Here is a 16,713-nt window from a genome sequence, read left to right as displayed (position 1 = left end):
GAAACATTATTCGGAAGATGTGGTTCAAAACATCTTTTGAAATATTTTTTGTCAGCTTGATCAGAGGCAATCATGGAATGATGGTTATGATCAAATTGCCTCATTGTAAGGTAATGGGTAACCCGTATTAACGAAATGGCGCTTGTGCTTTCCCTGCTGCCGCCACCACAAAAGTTGGGTCCACATTTATTCATAGTTTCATTTGCAAAGTGCCTATGATCCATGGATTTTAATAGGTCTGCATCGAGCAAAACTGTGTCTGGCCCCAACTCCATAAAGGTGGTGGGCCTTACCATGTAGAAAGGTTTGTTTCATCACATTTCATCATCTCACTGAGCCTGAGATTGTTTGTTTACGCAAAGTTCCAGAGCAGAATGGAAAGAGATGGAGGAAGGGTTGCAGTAAAACACATGCTGGAGCAGTACTGTGCTAGGTAGTCACTTATCCTTTTTATTCTTGCTGTTCTCTACTCCATCTAGTGATATCAGATATCAGAGAAACTCATCTCCCCCACATTTCTCTTTGTGATTGTCTACCCCCACCATCAAAGTATGGAAATCTGTAATTCTCAATTATTTCTATGAGACTCTTGCATACCTTAGGATAAGGAATCGTGACTCTCAAAACATCTGGAAGCCCAAAGATTGCCTATCCTGAGGCCTACATAGGAGCAGAAAAATAATGATGAATATGAGTTGTCGAAGGCTTTCATGGCCGGAGTCACTGGGTTGCTGTGAGTTTTCCGGGCTGTATGACCATGTTCCAGAAGCATTCTCTCACAACCTCTGAGGATGCCTGCCATAGATGTGGGCGAAACGTCAGAAGAAAATGCTTCTGAAACATGGCCATACAGCCTGAAAAACTCACAGAAACCCAATGATGAATATGATTAGAGGAAAAGAGGAAGTTACACTGAAAATCCAGAGGAAACCCATTTTGACCTGGGATCATGTGTTCTTGTGTCAACTGTAGAAAAATATCGCAAAGTTCAATTTCTCTCCTCACAGCACTGTCCTAAAGCTATTTAATATAATCAAGTCTTTCTCCAGTGACGTCAGAGATGTCACCTCTCCTTATGCAGGCATCTGTGTTCCTATATAGATCTAGTGCCTCAAAGTACCCACTTTTCTAAGCCTATTCATCTGTACATCCATTTAATTTAATCTGTTACTCCTTAACTTAAAATTTGGGATTTTAAACTTATAATTCAGCAGCTTTCAATGAAAATAAATAAGTTGGTGGAGAGTTAAAAGCTGGCATACAGATACAACGTAAGATTCCTCTGCAGCAAGCTGGAATGTAATTAAATTGTTACATTTCCTTGGCTAAGAGAAGACAAAACTGGGACAAGGCTGGTCCTTTTGTATGTGGATGGTAGACCGGAATTGTTTAGAGGTGGACACTAGCAGCAGCTCTGTCCAAAGCTGAAAGGTTGTCTTTTAATATCGCATGTGTACTCTGTGATTAGCCCATGTGAACTGGGACTTTGCTTTGGCTGTTCGCTCTGTGTATTTTATAGGTGTGTAAACAGAATTGGCTCTGTTTCTTTGAAACAGGCCCTTGTTAGGAAGTGCCGATTCTGGCAGGAAAGGGATAAAGGGGTGTTGGTGACTCTGCCAAGGTTGTGAAGGGGGAACTTTAATGAAGTCCAACACATTGCAACTCTCATGGGTTTTTTTTTTGTTTTGTTATTTTTACATGCTGGGAGTACCTAGTAAAGCAGGTTTATCTGCTTTCTCCGCTTTCTCCCGTTTTTCTTTTCATGCATGTTCAGTAAGGGATCATGAAGTCACCTGCTGCTTACCTTGCCTGTTGTAGGCAGATACATGTGACTTCTGTAGGATCAGTTAAAGCAGTATCCCACCCTTTCCCAGCTGGAGCTTTTTGCATTTTTTTACTGCACAAAGGCTGCTGCAAAACAACATAAAGCCTGCTTTTCCAACTCTCCTTTATTACACTCCCAATGCTGATACTGGTAGAAACAGCTAGCTGACCAGAGGACAACAAGGAAAAGGTGCATTTGGAGGTCATAAAAAGACTTTGTAAGAAGGAGCTTCTTTGACAAAGAAGCCTGTGGATACACATCAGATGAATAAAGTGTTTAGATAAAATAACTTTGCCTCCCCATTGGAACCAAAAGAAACAGAGATTTCCCAAGGAGAACACACCTTGTTTCCTTGCCTTAATGTCATTGTCTTTTCCAGGGATGAAATGCTTGGTTGTTTTGCAATAGCAGTACTTTTGCCCTTTATCCTTGGCAAAATTAATAACTCATTTTGGTCAACATGGGGATTGTGGTACTGCTAAAGGAAGTGGCTGCAAGAGAAGGACAGGGACATTGAATTTTGAATTAGACATATCCAAAGGATGCTAAATTAATGTATCTTTTTTGTCTACAGGCAATTGTCTGAAAAGGAAGAAAGCACAACATGCCACAAAAGAAAAACCCTTGCGGGATGTATGGGTGCTTCTGGAGAACAAGGCGTGCAAAATTACTGAGAATTAACAAAACTAAACTTCAGGTAAGGCAAAAATGTAGTGCACTGATTGTAATTTCTAGTACAGTCATTTCTATCTTATGAGGACATGTGGAACATTAGTTCGTTTTTAAATTTGCTCTTGGCTCAGGTCTTGGCCTGGAAGTGATTATGCTGCTGCGTTTACAACATTTCCCTCCATTCTGGTTGCTGGCAGTCGGGTGGCCTCCTGGTGGGATCTGCCTTATTCTTTCCACACATTGTAATTCTTGTCAAGATGGCACAAATCCTACAAACAAATGTGGCCACTTGAATGCATCTTGCAACCCTGGTCATGGTAGGGTTGAGAATCTTTGGCCGTTCAGATGTGTTGGAATACATTTCCTTACATTGGCCATGTAAGGTTGGGGCCGATGGGACTTGTAGGCCGAAACGCCAATGTTAGCAAACAAGTAACATTCCTTCATCTGCATGACTTGCTTTCTCTATAGATTTTGGGTTTCCTTGGCATGTAGAAGTTTAATTTTGGCAGAGATCCCAAACATTAGGCTTGGCTCTCTCTCTGTCTCTCTCTGCTGCACAAAAGAGAGCAACAGAGAGAAATTCCAGTTTGGATTTGCCCCAAGGCATAGGTGAGTCATGGTACTAAGCAGTCTCCTGTTTATCATATCAGTAAAACCCAGTGTGTCTCCATCTGATAATTTTCTTGTTGGAAGATCCAGTCCTTCCTGATGGATTGGATGTTGCATGTTAACTGGCTCTGGCAATAGTGGCGGGCTGAAAAGCAAAGCTTAGTGGTGGGATTCTCTCTCTCTCTCTCTCTCTCTCTCTCTCTCTCACACACACACACACACACACACACACACACGAAAAATAGGCTTGCCTTTTTTGCAGATGGCAAAATTGGAAAAACCTGGGAAGGAGTGTTTGCATGTGGAATAGGTGGGATGTTGAATTTCTACTTGCGTCTGAAAGGAAAGGATTCAAGACAAAAAAACTGGAATTCCTTTCCCTCCAAGAGCCAAAGCAGATGTAAAAAGGAGCCATGTTGGTTCATGTGTCTGCTAATTCATGTACAAACCGTGAGTGGAGAATGTCTCTCATTTTTACATCAAAAGGTAAGGGGAGCCAAGTTTCTCCCTTACCGCCCCAAAGCGTAACCTCTCTCTGCTACATTGCCCCAGGCTCTCTTCTCTCAGTCTGACTTGCCTCTGATGCTGAAGCTGGCCTGGGGTGACAGAGCATGGGGAGATAGTGGGTGGTGGTTTCAGCTATCCTTTTGATCTAAGAGTTAGTGTCTCTTCACTTCTGCTCCCACCCCGCTGCTATATAAATGAGTGGAGAAAGTGCACAATCACTCCACAGTTTGGAAAAAATCCATTTTGGACTATGGCTCCTATCGTACCCAACCGACTGTAGGTTATAGAAATGGTACCCCAAAAGGTGACATTTCCAGTCTCTGAATTAAATCATTGGCGTCGATCCATCAAACATAGTTTGGTCCTGTACAGAGCTGGAAAGTTTGTATCTATAACAATGCATTCAGTATACAATAGTTCATTACACTACAAACTTTTGACTGTAGCAAATAATGTTGATGTGCAAACACTGATAGGAGTGTGAGGTAACAATCATTTTCCATTCCTGAACCAACAACATTGGGAATGAGCGAAGGCAGCCCACATATTTTATTTTCAATACCTGCCTGTAAAGTCCAGTGCTGCATACTGCGAGTTTTGTCCAAATCAATTCAGGGTGGATGTCTCCCCATTGGTTGCGATGTGTGTAGGATATATCATTCTAAAACCAGCTTCTAAAAGTGTTGTGAAAACTCTAAAGAATTATAAGGAAATACATTGCCAGTTATTTGCTCATGTTCAAGGTTACTTCACAAAAAATGGCCAAGGACAAAATAAGACAATTGTTTCGATAAATCATGTCCATCACCAGCTGGCTTCTTCAGTAGATTTTGGCACGGCTATTCACAATTATTATGTCTATAGCACTTTGAACATAAGAACTGTCTTATGTGATTTCAACATCCACAAGTATCATGGGAAAGGGCCCCGAACATATCTAGTTTTCTAGAAGACCGAATGATGGGTTGAAGACAAAATCAGAGGTTTTTTTTCTCAATGGCCAGAAAGGATACTTATTTCATTTGAAAGCTATTCCAGATACCGGCATTGGTTCAGAAACTGTCTGGCTAGGATCCGCTTTGTAATTGGTATGGGCAGTAGGGTAGCCAGGATTTTGATTCGGGTGGGGGGGGGGGGGGCTGAGTCTGGGTGAGACAGGATCTACCCTAGCAAACCTTTTGTATCATTATCCCAATACCCCCATGCATATGGGATATATTGAGCATGGTGATCAGATCATGATATGAATAAACATAACAGTTTAAATAATAAATGTAAATGTAATCTCGCAGACCGCCCTGAGAATTTCGGGGGGGGGGGGCTGAAGCCCCCCCCCCCCGCTACATGCCTGGGTATGGGATTTCCTCAGGCGTCACCACTAGTTGATTTTTATTGTGGCGGGAAACTCAAATAAACTGTCATTGGATTGTTTTAAAGAGTGTATCTATTTATTGATCCACCCCTAATAGGGGCCCAATAGGAAAGGACTGTAGTTTTGCAATCAATATTGGGATTAATATCTTGGCTGTGGTGGACACAATGGGTTCATCCAAGATAGACAATGGGTGCTTTAGGATGATGATTATCTCAATGGGTTTGCAAGGGATGGATCTGGCTTGGAGTATGAAAACAGAAATGTTCCCACATCATATCAGGTGAAAATAGGAAAGAGGACCCAGGAGTTCTGATGTAAACCCATTGTGTTTTCCCCACGCATTCCAGTTCATTGTAAAAATATTATGGCAATTTGGGGGCATCATTTCCTGGAGTCCAAGGTGTGATGAAGCAACTTTCCAGAGCAAATAATGGTTCCTACAGGACAAAGGCTCGCTCTCTCGCTGTATGTCTCAATGGAGATGTGTCTCATATTTCCAATAATTCATAATTTGTGGTCCAATTTTTTATAACTACTGTACAATGTGCACGAGGAAGAGATGGCTGCATGTTTCTCTTTTGTAAAGCTATAATCTCTATGTCTCAGGGTAAGCATGTTTTAATTGAGGGTGTGAATGTTAAGATTCAAGGTCTCTAAATGCACCAATATGTGTTGAGTTTGAGCTTTTGCTTAAGAACCTAAGAAATGCCTTGCTGCTCCAGGTCCAGCTGAAAATCTGTATTTTTTAATGTAGTCCATTAGGAAGATATTGTATACTGTTGTTTTATTTACATTTTACTGCATATGCATTCAGCTCTGTGAATTGGTTCTATCAAAATGGATACCATGTTATTTATCTTGAGACTTATCAAGCCATTCCAGCTTCAACACTGTTAGTACTTTTCAGAGAAATTGCCCTATTAGTTTGTTTTAGCATTTTAAAAAAGCAGGGGGATATAAAATAGTGTGAGGATGTGGAGGGAATCTAGCAGCACCTTTTTGTATATATTATTTCAGCACAAGCCTTTGTGGACAGAAACTATTTCAGGTGCCCTGACTGAGTGACACTAAAGCTGCAATTATTAAAGCAAAGTTACACAGTTGTGGGATAGAATGTTATTGGTTACAGAAAGATGCAAATTGTTATAGTTCCTCTCACAAATAGCTTCTTTTATTGCGTATTCATAAGCAATTCAATAAGCAGGGCACTTGGCAAACAATGACCTTTTGCAGCAACATTTTGGTAGACATGGGATTGCAGTGGACACCAGAAATGGTTAAGTGTGTGCACATATGTGTGGAGTGGTATATCACATATTCAGAAAGACCTCCCTTTTATTACTGCATATCATAACTCAAAAATATCTAGGCTACTAACTTCCACATTATCGTGAAATTGGCTGTTTGCTGCTGCAGAACACTGGCTCTCATTTCTTAGTTCCTTAGATATTTTGGACTTAAAATCCCAGAATACTCAACCTCTGCCCATGGCTGGTTGAAGCTTCTGTGCTTGAAATCAGAAAGAGGATAATTGGATAACTAAAGATTGAGAACCATTGTGGCAGAGGACAAGAGCAGTGAAGAAAATGGAAACAACTGACAAAGGGAAGGACAGTGAAGTACAAGCAGTGTTCCCTTTAACCACTGGCAGCAACCAAAGTGGGTCACCCCACCCCTGACCCAGAAGCCATCAGCTGCACTGACTTTAACTGCTGAAAAATAAATCATTAACCCCTTTTGAGTTTCTAGTAAATAGGTCAAATATTTCAAATCCTTGGTAACATTATAGGGCATTGTTAGTATGTGGAGGCATGTAGCTTTCTCTCTATTTGTTGTTGTTAACTGCTGACATCAACTTCGACTTATGACGGTATAGAGACCTCCAAGTCCCCCATCATCAACCACTCTACTCAGGTCTTGCAGACTCTGAGCCAAGTCTTCTTGATTGAATCTAACCATCTGCAATGTAGACGTCTTCTTTTTCCTGTTTTCTGCCTTACCAAACATCATTATTCTTTCTCAAGGGTCATGTCTATGGCCAAGGTATTACAACCCCACTTTAGTCATAATGACCTCTAGAGGTTTGACTGCCTCTACAACTCACTTGTTTGTCTTTTTAATAGTCCATGGTATCCACAGAACTCTTCTCCAACACCACATCCTGAGTTTATTCTTTCCCTCTGTACTTTTTTCATTGTCCAGTTTTCAGGCAGACAGTCATCTGAACCAAGCAACTGTGAAATGCCAAGGTTTTGAGATTCTCTCCCCATCTGCTGCCTCCTTTCCCAACACCCACCGCTGCCTTTCTATGGGAGAGAAGATCTGCAGTCTCCGGGGTTGTCAAGTTGGTGCTTATCACTCTTGAAACAATGCTGATTACCTCACCGCGAAAGCTAGCGCTCTGAATAGATCGGAGAGCAGGAAGTGTGCCCAAGAGAAAAGCAGCGAGGAGCCTGCAGCTTTGAATAAGGAGCTGGAATTATTATGTCAAACCAGAACAGCCTTTGCAAATCAGAGCTCTGGGAAGCTGTACTTACTGACCCATAACTGTATACTTCTTTCTTGGCTGCATGATTCCTAGTGTTGCGGCTCAGCCTTCAGTCCCATGGTGTATGATGCTAGGAAATATAACTAGGTTTTCTATCCAAAAGCATTGTATTTCTGAGCAAATTCAAGTAATGTGGGTGGGATTTTAGAAATCAGTGAACCAGAGACAAGTCTCTATGTGATTTATTTGGTTAGGGTTGTGAGACTAGATCCAAGGTCAAATCCTAGCAATAACTTCCATTCCTTTTGTGGCCTTGCACCAGGAATTGTCTGAACTTATTTGACCAGGCTATTGTTATCATTAGTGTAAACATGATCTGGGAGTCTGGTAAGGGATGATGTCACTTTGCTTCAATTGGTGCCAGCCTGTAGGAGGCAAATGTTACCTTTCCCCATTTAGCATTGCTACAACATAATGTCACTTGGTGAAGTTTACAGGAGACAAATCTCTCCAAATTCATTTTTTATTTCTATACAAATGCCCATGTTAAGAAACTGTGCAGTTGTTGCTTGTCTTGTGGGTGACATCACAGTGTGGCGTCAGGCATCCCATGCCCAGACTTAATTTTGCAGAATGCAGTGCCCCCTCAATATATGTTTTAATTTGGGGGCTCAGTGAAGGTCTCTCTACAGGGTGTTTGAAAAAGAACTCCCTAGTTTTAATGTGTTTTAACTTAAAAGTAGGGAGTTCTTTTTCAAACACCCTGTATTTTGCTGGTCTTGTGTAGTTCCTTGTAATTCTGCCTTGCATTCTCTCAGTGGTTTTGCCCAGCACCTCTTATTCTGGTGACTTACACATGCTTTAGGACTAGTGTGCCTCTATTCCTGATTGAACCACTTTGCTGCTTTCCTTAAAAAAATTTGTTTGACAAAGTGGATGTGTATTTGTTTGTGTATGAATCATCACTGTACTAGGGGCCCCTGGTGGCAAAATGGATTAAACCCTTGTGCCGGCAGGACTGCTGATTGACAGGTCGGCACGTCGAATCTGGGGTGAGTGGGTGAGCTCCCTCTATCAGCTCTAGCTCCCCATGTGGGTACATGAGAGAAACCTCCCACAAGGATGGTAAAACATCAAACATCTGGGCATCCCCCGGGCAACGCCCTTGCAGATAGCCAATTCTCTCACACCAGAAGCGACTTGGTTTCTCAAGTTGCTGCTGACATGAAAAAAAAACAATATATTTCAAGAAAGTCCTTCGACTTTGCCACACAGCCGCCAGAATCGCTACATGTCATCTCTTGTTGTCGAGGGGGGGAGGGGGAGGCATCGGGAATCTGCCGCCCCATGCCTCACATCACCCAACTCCAGATTTCATTGATCCCATGTGGAGAAGCATTGACTGTGCATCTTCCCCCCATGGCTTCCTATGGCAACATAGGAAGTCTCCCGTGTTGCTGCCATGGCGGCATGCACCAGCTCCACCCTACAGCACCCACGAATCCCCACCAGCATCATTTGATGGGTGTGAGTGGGCTCCGTGGGTGATGTAGGGCAGAGCCAGTGTATTCACCAAAAATGTGCCCTTGTGATGAGGTGGCTACTAGTGTCCCCCATAGAATGCCGGAAGGCCACACACACACCCTTTAACTGTATGACCCCATCCTTCCCAAAATGTGGGGAAACCTATTATTTGCTTCAAAATTATGAAGAACCTCCAAAACTTTGGGTGAGGGAGACAATTGTCCAGTTTTCTGCATATTCAGATATTTTAGCCCCAGGGACTGAAGCTGGGACATCCAGCATGCAAAGCAGTTGTTCTGCCACAGAATAGTAATATATCTCTGTGAAGAACAGTTTTACTTCCTAATATTAATACAACATATCACTTTTCCACTATTGTATAATTCTTCTCTATCCAGTTCATTGCCTCTCTCCTAAAAAAAACAAACAAACTTGTGTAGCCTTTCAACCAGTGCCCTAAATGCACCTTGTAATCTTTAGCTAGATTTTTTAGAGCCTTCATTATTGCAGTACCTAGATCCATTAGCACAACGAAATTGCTTCTAGTGGGAGTGGCCTTTTGCTGATAAGACTAAAACAACTTCCTCACATCTGACAAACATCAGGATTGATTTATATCTTCACATCATCTAGAATAGGCTTACCAGATGTTAGGTAATAACAACATTTTAGATTTTCCCATTTGATAAATAGTACTCTAAGTTTAACTTTCTACAATCAAAAGTTTTTCCTCTACAAAAATGTACCATTGTACAAAAGTTTTGAAAAGGGAAAGTCAGAAATATACACTCAGAGTATGTACAGTACTGGCAGTCCCCAAGTTTTGAACAAGATAGGTTCTGTAGGTTAGTTCTTAAGTTGAATTTGTATGTAAGTCAAAACAAGTACATTTTAAAGTGTAACTCCAGCCAAGAGTATATATTGTTTAGCTTTTGATAGCATAGGGAAGGGGTTGTTTTGCTGTCTGTGCCCCTGTTCAGAAGATTTCACCTCACTTTTTGTCCCTGTGATCATTGGATTTTAATAATTTTGGCTTGTTGTGGAAACAAGGATTAGCGATAAAGCTTTTGTGGAGAGACACTTTTTCCCCATGATAACTCTTGCAGAAATGAATTTCCCTTCCAAGGGATCAATTTCTCTCACAAAGTAAAAGAGAAGTTCCTTTCTTATGCCTGTGGACTTTGGAGAATATGTGTGTGCACTTGTGCAAAACTGCTAGCTCTGTCTGTACATATATGATGAGGACACCTTGTAGTTCTCCATATGATGTGGAATCACAACTTTCGTAATCACTTATTTTTAATTATATTGGCTAGGGCTAATGAGAGTTGCAGGCAAATATTGGGAGAACACATATTGCTAACCCCTTCTGTAAGCTCTATTGCTTCCAGTGTACCTGTGAAAGTGTGGATGGCTTCCATATGGGGAAATTTACAGAGTCCATAAACAACATATAGAATAATTTCCAGTAAAACTGTGGTATGTGGAACCGATTGTGAAAATGAGAGCCCTGCAATGGATGTCTTCAACAGTCAGGATGTGTTGCAGGATGCTTCAGAAGAATTTGTGAAGAAATACCACAACTTTTCTGTCTACATTGATAGTGGCAAATAGGGATTTGAGAGAGGCGATTTTTCCCTCATACAGTCACTTACCAGAAGTTTCAATAGAAGGGAAACAAGTTGAAGATCTTATCATTTCAATTAAACATCTAGCAAGCATACATTAACTTTACACTGCTCTTATCTGAGGAAGTAGACTAAGGACCTCTTCACATGTTGCTCCATTTCACCAGCAATTCAATTGCTAGCAAAACAGCAGGCAAGTGAGGTGCCTTGTGGCACCCCACCTGCCCTCCCTCTTTCCCCCATCAGACGAGGACAACAGGACATCAGATGGGAGAAAGGATGGCAATGCATGTAGCTGCATTGGCCTTTCTCCATCAGATGGGGGAAAGGCACCAAAAATGTGGGAGCTCCACAGGCATAAGAAAGAAATTTCTCTCTTACTTTGTAGTTATTTACCAATCTTTGTCTAAATCTTCCATCTATTTAAATGGTGGTCATTACCATCACAGCCATTTCACCTATTTTGTGCTAGGTGCTTGAAAACTAGGGTCAAACCCCACTTACTTCTCCATCGTGAGTGAGGAAGCATCTTGCAAAGCTTCCTCGCTGCTTCAGTAGGAATGGAGGCAAGGCCAAGCCAGTGTTTTCTGATGTCACTTGACAGGCCCCATCCCAAAGAGGAAAAAGGGGGTCAAAAAATCCCAGTGTGGTGAGGTGGTATGGCCCCTTCTACACTGCCATAAAATCTAGATGATCAAAACAGATAATCCACATTATCTGCTTTGAACTGGGTTATATGAGTCTACACTGCCATATAATCCAGTCCAAAGCAGATAATCTGGATTTTATATGGCAGTGCAGAAGGGGCCTCAGTCTACAAAAGCTACCAGCTTTGTTCTGATGTAGCCTCTAAGGTGTTACAAGATCCCTTTGCATATTTACTGTCTCAAATACACTATGCTTTCTTCCTAACATCAAGTGAGTTATAATTTTGCCATTTCATGGTGATATCATTTTTACACAGGAAAAGAAATGATTGATGTTTTAATTGTTGTGTACCTTCGTTATTTCTGATGGTAGCCACATCTGAGGGCCTTCTTGGATCATAGAATCATAGAATCATAGAATAGTAGAGTTGGAAGAGACCTCATGGGCCATCCAGTCCAATAAAGATTTATTTAGAAGAGGGTTGCCATCGTCTTACTTTTTAGACTGAGAAAGTGTGACTTGAGTAAGGTTACCCAGTGGATTTTAATGGTTAATTAATTATTGAACCCTTGGTTTCCCAGATTTCTAGTCCAACACTCAAATTACTATATGATGTGCCCTTGGCTGCATTAGTTTAAACGAGGCATGGGCAAACTGGCTGTTAGGAATTCTGGGAGTTGAAGTCCAAAACACCTGGAGACCTGAAGTTTGCCCATGCCTGGCTTAAACACATAGAGTATATCTATCTCAGTAAGAGAGTCAGGGATCAAAAGGTCATGGTATTTTCCTTACAGTTTAGCTTGCTGTAGAATCCACGGCCTGTATGACTCTCAGTAAAGTAAGAGGGATCTTAAGTATGGTTGCTTGGTTACTATGAGTTTACCGGGAACTACTTCTAACTCAGGCTATGTTCATCTGGCAAAAGACAGTCTAGTATTTGGGAAGGGAAACTTCAACCCCAGGAGGTTTGCCACCCACAAGTGGAGCTGTATCTGTCCTTATCTCTCATCAGTGATCAGAGCTTAGGATCTATTTAAAGTCTGGGAAGGTTTTACATATAAAATGTGATCTAGCCTGCAGCCCTGGCACATGAACTCTTATTTGAGCCTGGTAAGGTTTTAAACAACACAGACACTCAGGTTGGTAGACTAGCAAGTTTTTGAATGTCTGATGGTGTGCTACAGCATCATTTTGTCAAGATGTATGCCTGGCCTTAACCCGTTTCACTTTGTCTCCACACATGCTCTCTGCAACCCAGAAACCCTTCCCTAACTGGAATGTGGGAAGTATTCACTACTCCTAGTCCAAAATGTAGAAAGCAGTCTTATACTGAGTCCAACCATTGGGTCATCCCACTCACTGTTATCCAGATAGACTGCAAGATCTTCCCAGCATTTCAAAAATGGTTCTGTCTTGCCCAGAGATGCTAGGGAGTGAACGTGGGATTTCCTGCATACAGAATATATGATCTACCACTAAGCTGCAGCCTTTCTTATAGACTACAAGTTGCTGACCGAAGACCACCGCTGTGCAGCAAATGCATGGTGCGAACACTGACCAAATTGCCACTCAGTTCTGCAGGGCTAATAACGTTTCCAAGTGTTCATATTAGAGCCTGGGTGTGTGTCAGTGGGCTGTGTATTGCCCAGCTGTGGCGATAATCTCTCTGTTAAAAAGGAGTAAAGAGCTCTTGAGTTTGTTGTGAAGATAAATGTGGCAGAAGGATCCTTGAGACTGGAAGCCTGAGAGGCACTGGTGATGTATCGCTTCTGTTTTTAGCTTGAGGTGACGGAAAAGATCAGTACGATCCTGCCAACCAGAGCCTCTCTGTGTATCTCTCTTCTCTGCCGCCCCCACCCCCTGGCTGGAGAAAAAGGAATGAGAAAAAGGATTCTAATAGATTAAATGTGCTATGAGGCAAGCTTGTGTCTTTTGGTTCCAGAAACCTTGTGTTGCTGAGTAATAATGCAGCAGCAAGCTAGAAAATGTTTTAAATCCGGGAGAGACCTTTATTATTTTTTTTTTGCATATCAGCCACTGCAGAGTAGCATTCCTTTTCCTGATTAGATACCGGTGTCTTCTGAGTTGGGTGCTCTATGCTGCATCATTCAGATAGCAGGCAATCACTCCTCCTTACCACTTGCTTGCGTGTGTGTGTGTATGTGTGTGTATATGTGTGTTGTTTGTTTTTGTCATCTCCAAGTTCCTACTTCCACCAACTTCTTTTTCACTAAATAATCTTGTTAGGACTTGTTCACAAATACAAGTTGTGTTGGAAGCTAGCTCCAAGTCAGGGTTTATAGGGAAGATGATGATGATGATGATGATGATTGGTTTCCATCATCCAGAATTCCCCAGGCAATAAACTTGGGGGCATAATAGCCCATAAAGTGGTGGTGGTGGTGGTGGTGATGATGATTATAACAATAACAATACTTTATGGGTTAAAACCTTGTGCCAGCAGGACTGCTGACTGACAGGTTGGCAGTTCGAATCTGGGGAGAGCGGATGAGCTCCCTCTGTCAGCTCCAACTCCTCATGTGGGACATGAGAGAAGCCTCTGACAAGAATGGTAAAACATCAAACATCTGGGCATCCCCTGGGCAATATCCTTGCAGACAGCCAATTCTCTCACACCAGAAGCAACTTGCAGTTTCTCAAGTCGTTCCTGACAAGAAAAAAAAATACTTTATTCATAACCCACCCTGTCTCCTCAACGGGACCCAGGGCAGTTTCCAACAATTAACAAAATGGCAAACATTCAATGCCAAACAGACAAGCAACGAATCAAATCAAAATAATAAACAAACAATCTCAATATAAACTTATAAACTAAAGCAAAATAACCAAAATTAAACTTTAAATAAACAAATCTAACACATTGCACACATTTTCCAAGATAAAATCCCATAGGTAACATTTCCAAGCTGTTACAGGTTAAAGCTCATAGCATGATGGAGGAGGCTAGCAACCTCCAGTAATTTGGGCAAGTGAGCAGCAGACTCAGTAAGTGATCCCAGGCATGGGAAATATAGGTAATATTAAGTGCACAAGTATGCTCCTCAAAGGTTTCAGTAGTAAAAATGTTAATGGGGATGCCCAACTCCTATTCCATGGCTGAAAGTCTTTAAGAAAGCCTTTAATCTTGAATTGTGCGTACAAGGAGCAAAGGCACACAAGGCATATTTTAGTGTTTTCTTATAAGACCAATACCTTGTCTTTTCACAGGGCAGGCAAAGCAGCTCACAGTGATCTGGTTCACATGTAACACAAAGCCATGGTTTCCCATCTGGTGAATAAACCATGTGTTTCGGCCTCTGTACTTCCATCTGTTCTTTTGCTTTTAAGCATGCAAAAAGCATGCTTAAAGATTTTTCTTCAATCTATTTAAAAAACTTAACTCATTATAATATCTGAATTGTGTTTTGTGCATCCTATGGTTAGTGTGAATAAGCTCTAGTTTCAGATCATGGCTCATTCTGAAAACATTTTTTTCAAACAAACTCCCATTTCCAGAGTTCAGATGTCACTGGGAACTGTGGTTAGTTCAAAACTGATGCGTGAAAGTGGAGAAGGAGATGAAGTTCCTAAAACTGAAACTACAGCTTTGTTCTTATAGTGGAAAACCAAAGTGGCCATATGCACATCTATATATATATAAAAGGGTAATTAAATTTCAGCCTAGGACCAAACAACAAAACTACACATTCCAGAAACACTAAACTTGGCAGCACAACCCCTCATCCATGCCTCTACGTTCATACAACAAAAAGAAAAGAAAAATAAAGTCCTAATTAGAAGGGGAGGAATAATTGTTTTTATCCAGTTGCTGCCAGTTAGAAGGCTAAGCTCTGCCCACTTGGTCTCCTAGCAACCCACTCAGCCCAGGGGACAGGCAGAGTTAGGCCTCACTTAGGCCTCTTCCACACTGCCTATAAAATACAGATTATCTGATTTGAACTGGATATGGCAGTGTAGAATCAAGGCCCTTCCACACAGCTATATAACCCATTTATAATGGACTTAATGTCAGGGGAAAACCTTTACCCTTTACCTTAACTACCACCAATTCCTCAATACTTTATTTCCCATACCACCATACTTCGCCACAGCAACGCGTGGCCGGGCACAGCTAGTGGCATTATAAAAATACATTAAGATGAATAGTGAAGAAATGCAGCAGAGAAAGAACCAGTATAACCAGGACATGAAAACAAACAGAAGGCAGGCCAGACACTTATTAAACAGAAATCTAAGAAATTGACATTGGACCATGTATCAAGGTGGGGCAAAGGAGATCTCACTAGGTCAAGGGGTTCATAGCTAAGATACTATCACAGAAGAGAGAAAATGGCCTTGTCACCAGAGCAAGAAGGCGTTATCAGGTCTTTAATGAACAAGCCTGAATCAAAACGTAAGGCTACACCTAACAGGACCTTAATGAGAAGCACCCTGTATAATTTTGGATGGATTCATTAACAGTTTATGTTAATTGCTAGGTACTCACCCAAGTTCTCACTGTCCTGGTTACTGGGCTCTGTCTCAGCTTGAGAGCAAGGCATGATACTGAACCCTGTCCCTGAGGAAGATTAGTCAAAATGCTGAGCACTATTGTATTTCTGGTTATGCAGATATAAATTCATGGCAGTATTTTTTGTAGTTGTTACTGTCTTCACGCCTTAGGAATGTAAAAAGAGTCCTTCTCTGAACAAGAGACTATCAAGGCGTCTGCATTGGCCAAACAGATGTCTCTGGGTTACCCATAACTTGGCAGGCAAGCAGGGCGCCTTGTGGTACAGAGGCAGAAGTCTCTGATATTCAGACCACTTCTGAACAAAAACTAGGAATTATAGTGGCATACTGTGGAGCCCTGCAAATAGCTATGGAAATGCTGTTGATTTGAAGATACATCCAAAGTTGAAATAATTGTTAGGACAAAGTGGCAAAGTTCAGCAGCTAGGTAGATAATTAAGACATAAGATTTAGCTGTATAGAATATACTTTCTATGGTGCAACATGGCTGCCCCTTTGAAATAGGTTTTGGAGTATAATCCGATGCCAGAGTTTGGAACAATTACTGCTTTGGACGATAGCTCCCAGAATACCCCAGGAAAGAATGAAAAGTTATAGTCATTTTTTTTCTCCAAGCTCTAACATTAAAGTATACTCCAGAAACATTTTCAGCAGGTTGTTGAGTGACTCTCTTGAAATTCCACTTTATACAGCTAAATCTGGTGCCTTCCATTGTCTATTCAGAATCCCGTTAGCTGTCATGGTCAATGACAACAGTGGCTGGAGGATATGAAATATTTAATCCCTGATAAATGTATACTTCAGGAGCTAGCTTATAGGTATCTAACTTAGTGATGTAGCTACATCTTGTAGTTTTAGATTCCCTGTGTTTATAGTGCACTTTCTGGAAAAAGTGCTTGTG

General features: G+C 41.5%; 1 protein-coding gene across 1 annotated transcript in view; it reads left to right on the top strand.

The window, feature by feature from the left end:
* The window catches only part of acot11 (acyl-CoA thioesterase 11), a 166,686-nt gene that overhangs the window by 13,352 nt on the left and 136,621 nt on the right, over nt 1–16,713 (top strand). Inside the window, exon 2 of the mRNA XM_008109397.3 lies at nt 2,400–2,522. Coding sequence (XP_008107604.1) covers nt 2,430–2,522 — 93 coding nt within the window. The 5' untranslated portion in view covers nt 2,400–2,429. The remainder of the gene's footprint in view (nt 1–2,399; nt 2,523–16,713) is intronic.

The sequence above is a fragment of the Anolis carolinensis genome, chromosome 4 (genome assembly GCF_035594765.1).
Source record: "Anolis carolinensis isolate JA03-04 chromosome 4, rAnoCar3.1.pri, whole genome shotgun sequence".
Taxonomy (NCBI): Eukaryota; Metazoa; Chordata; class Lepidosauria; order Squamata; family Dactyloidae; genus Anolis; species Anolis carolinensis.
The sequence above is the reverse complement of the archived record's forward strand: the minus strand, read 5'-3'. Positions and strand labels throughout refer to the sequence as shown.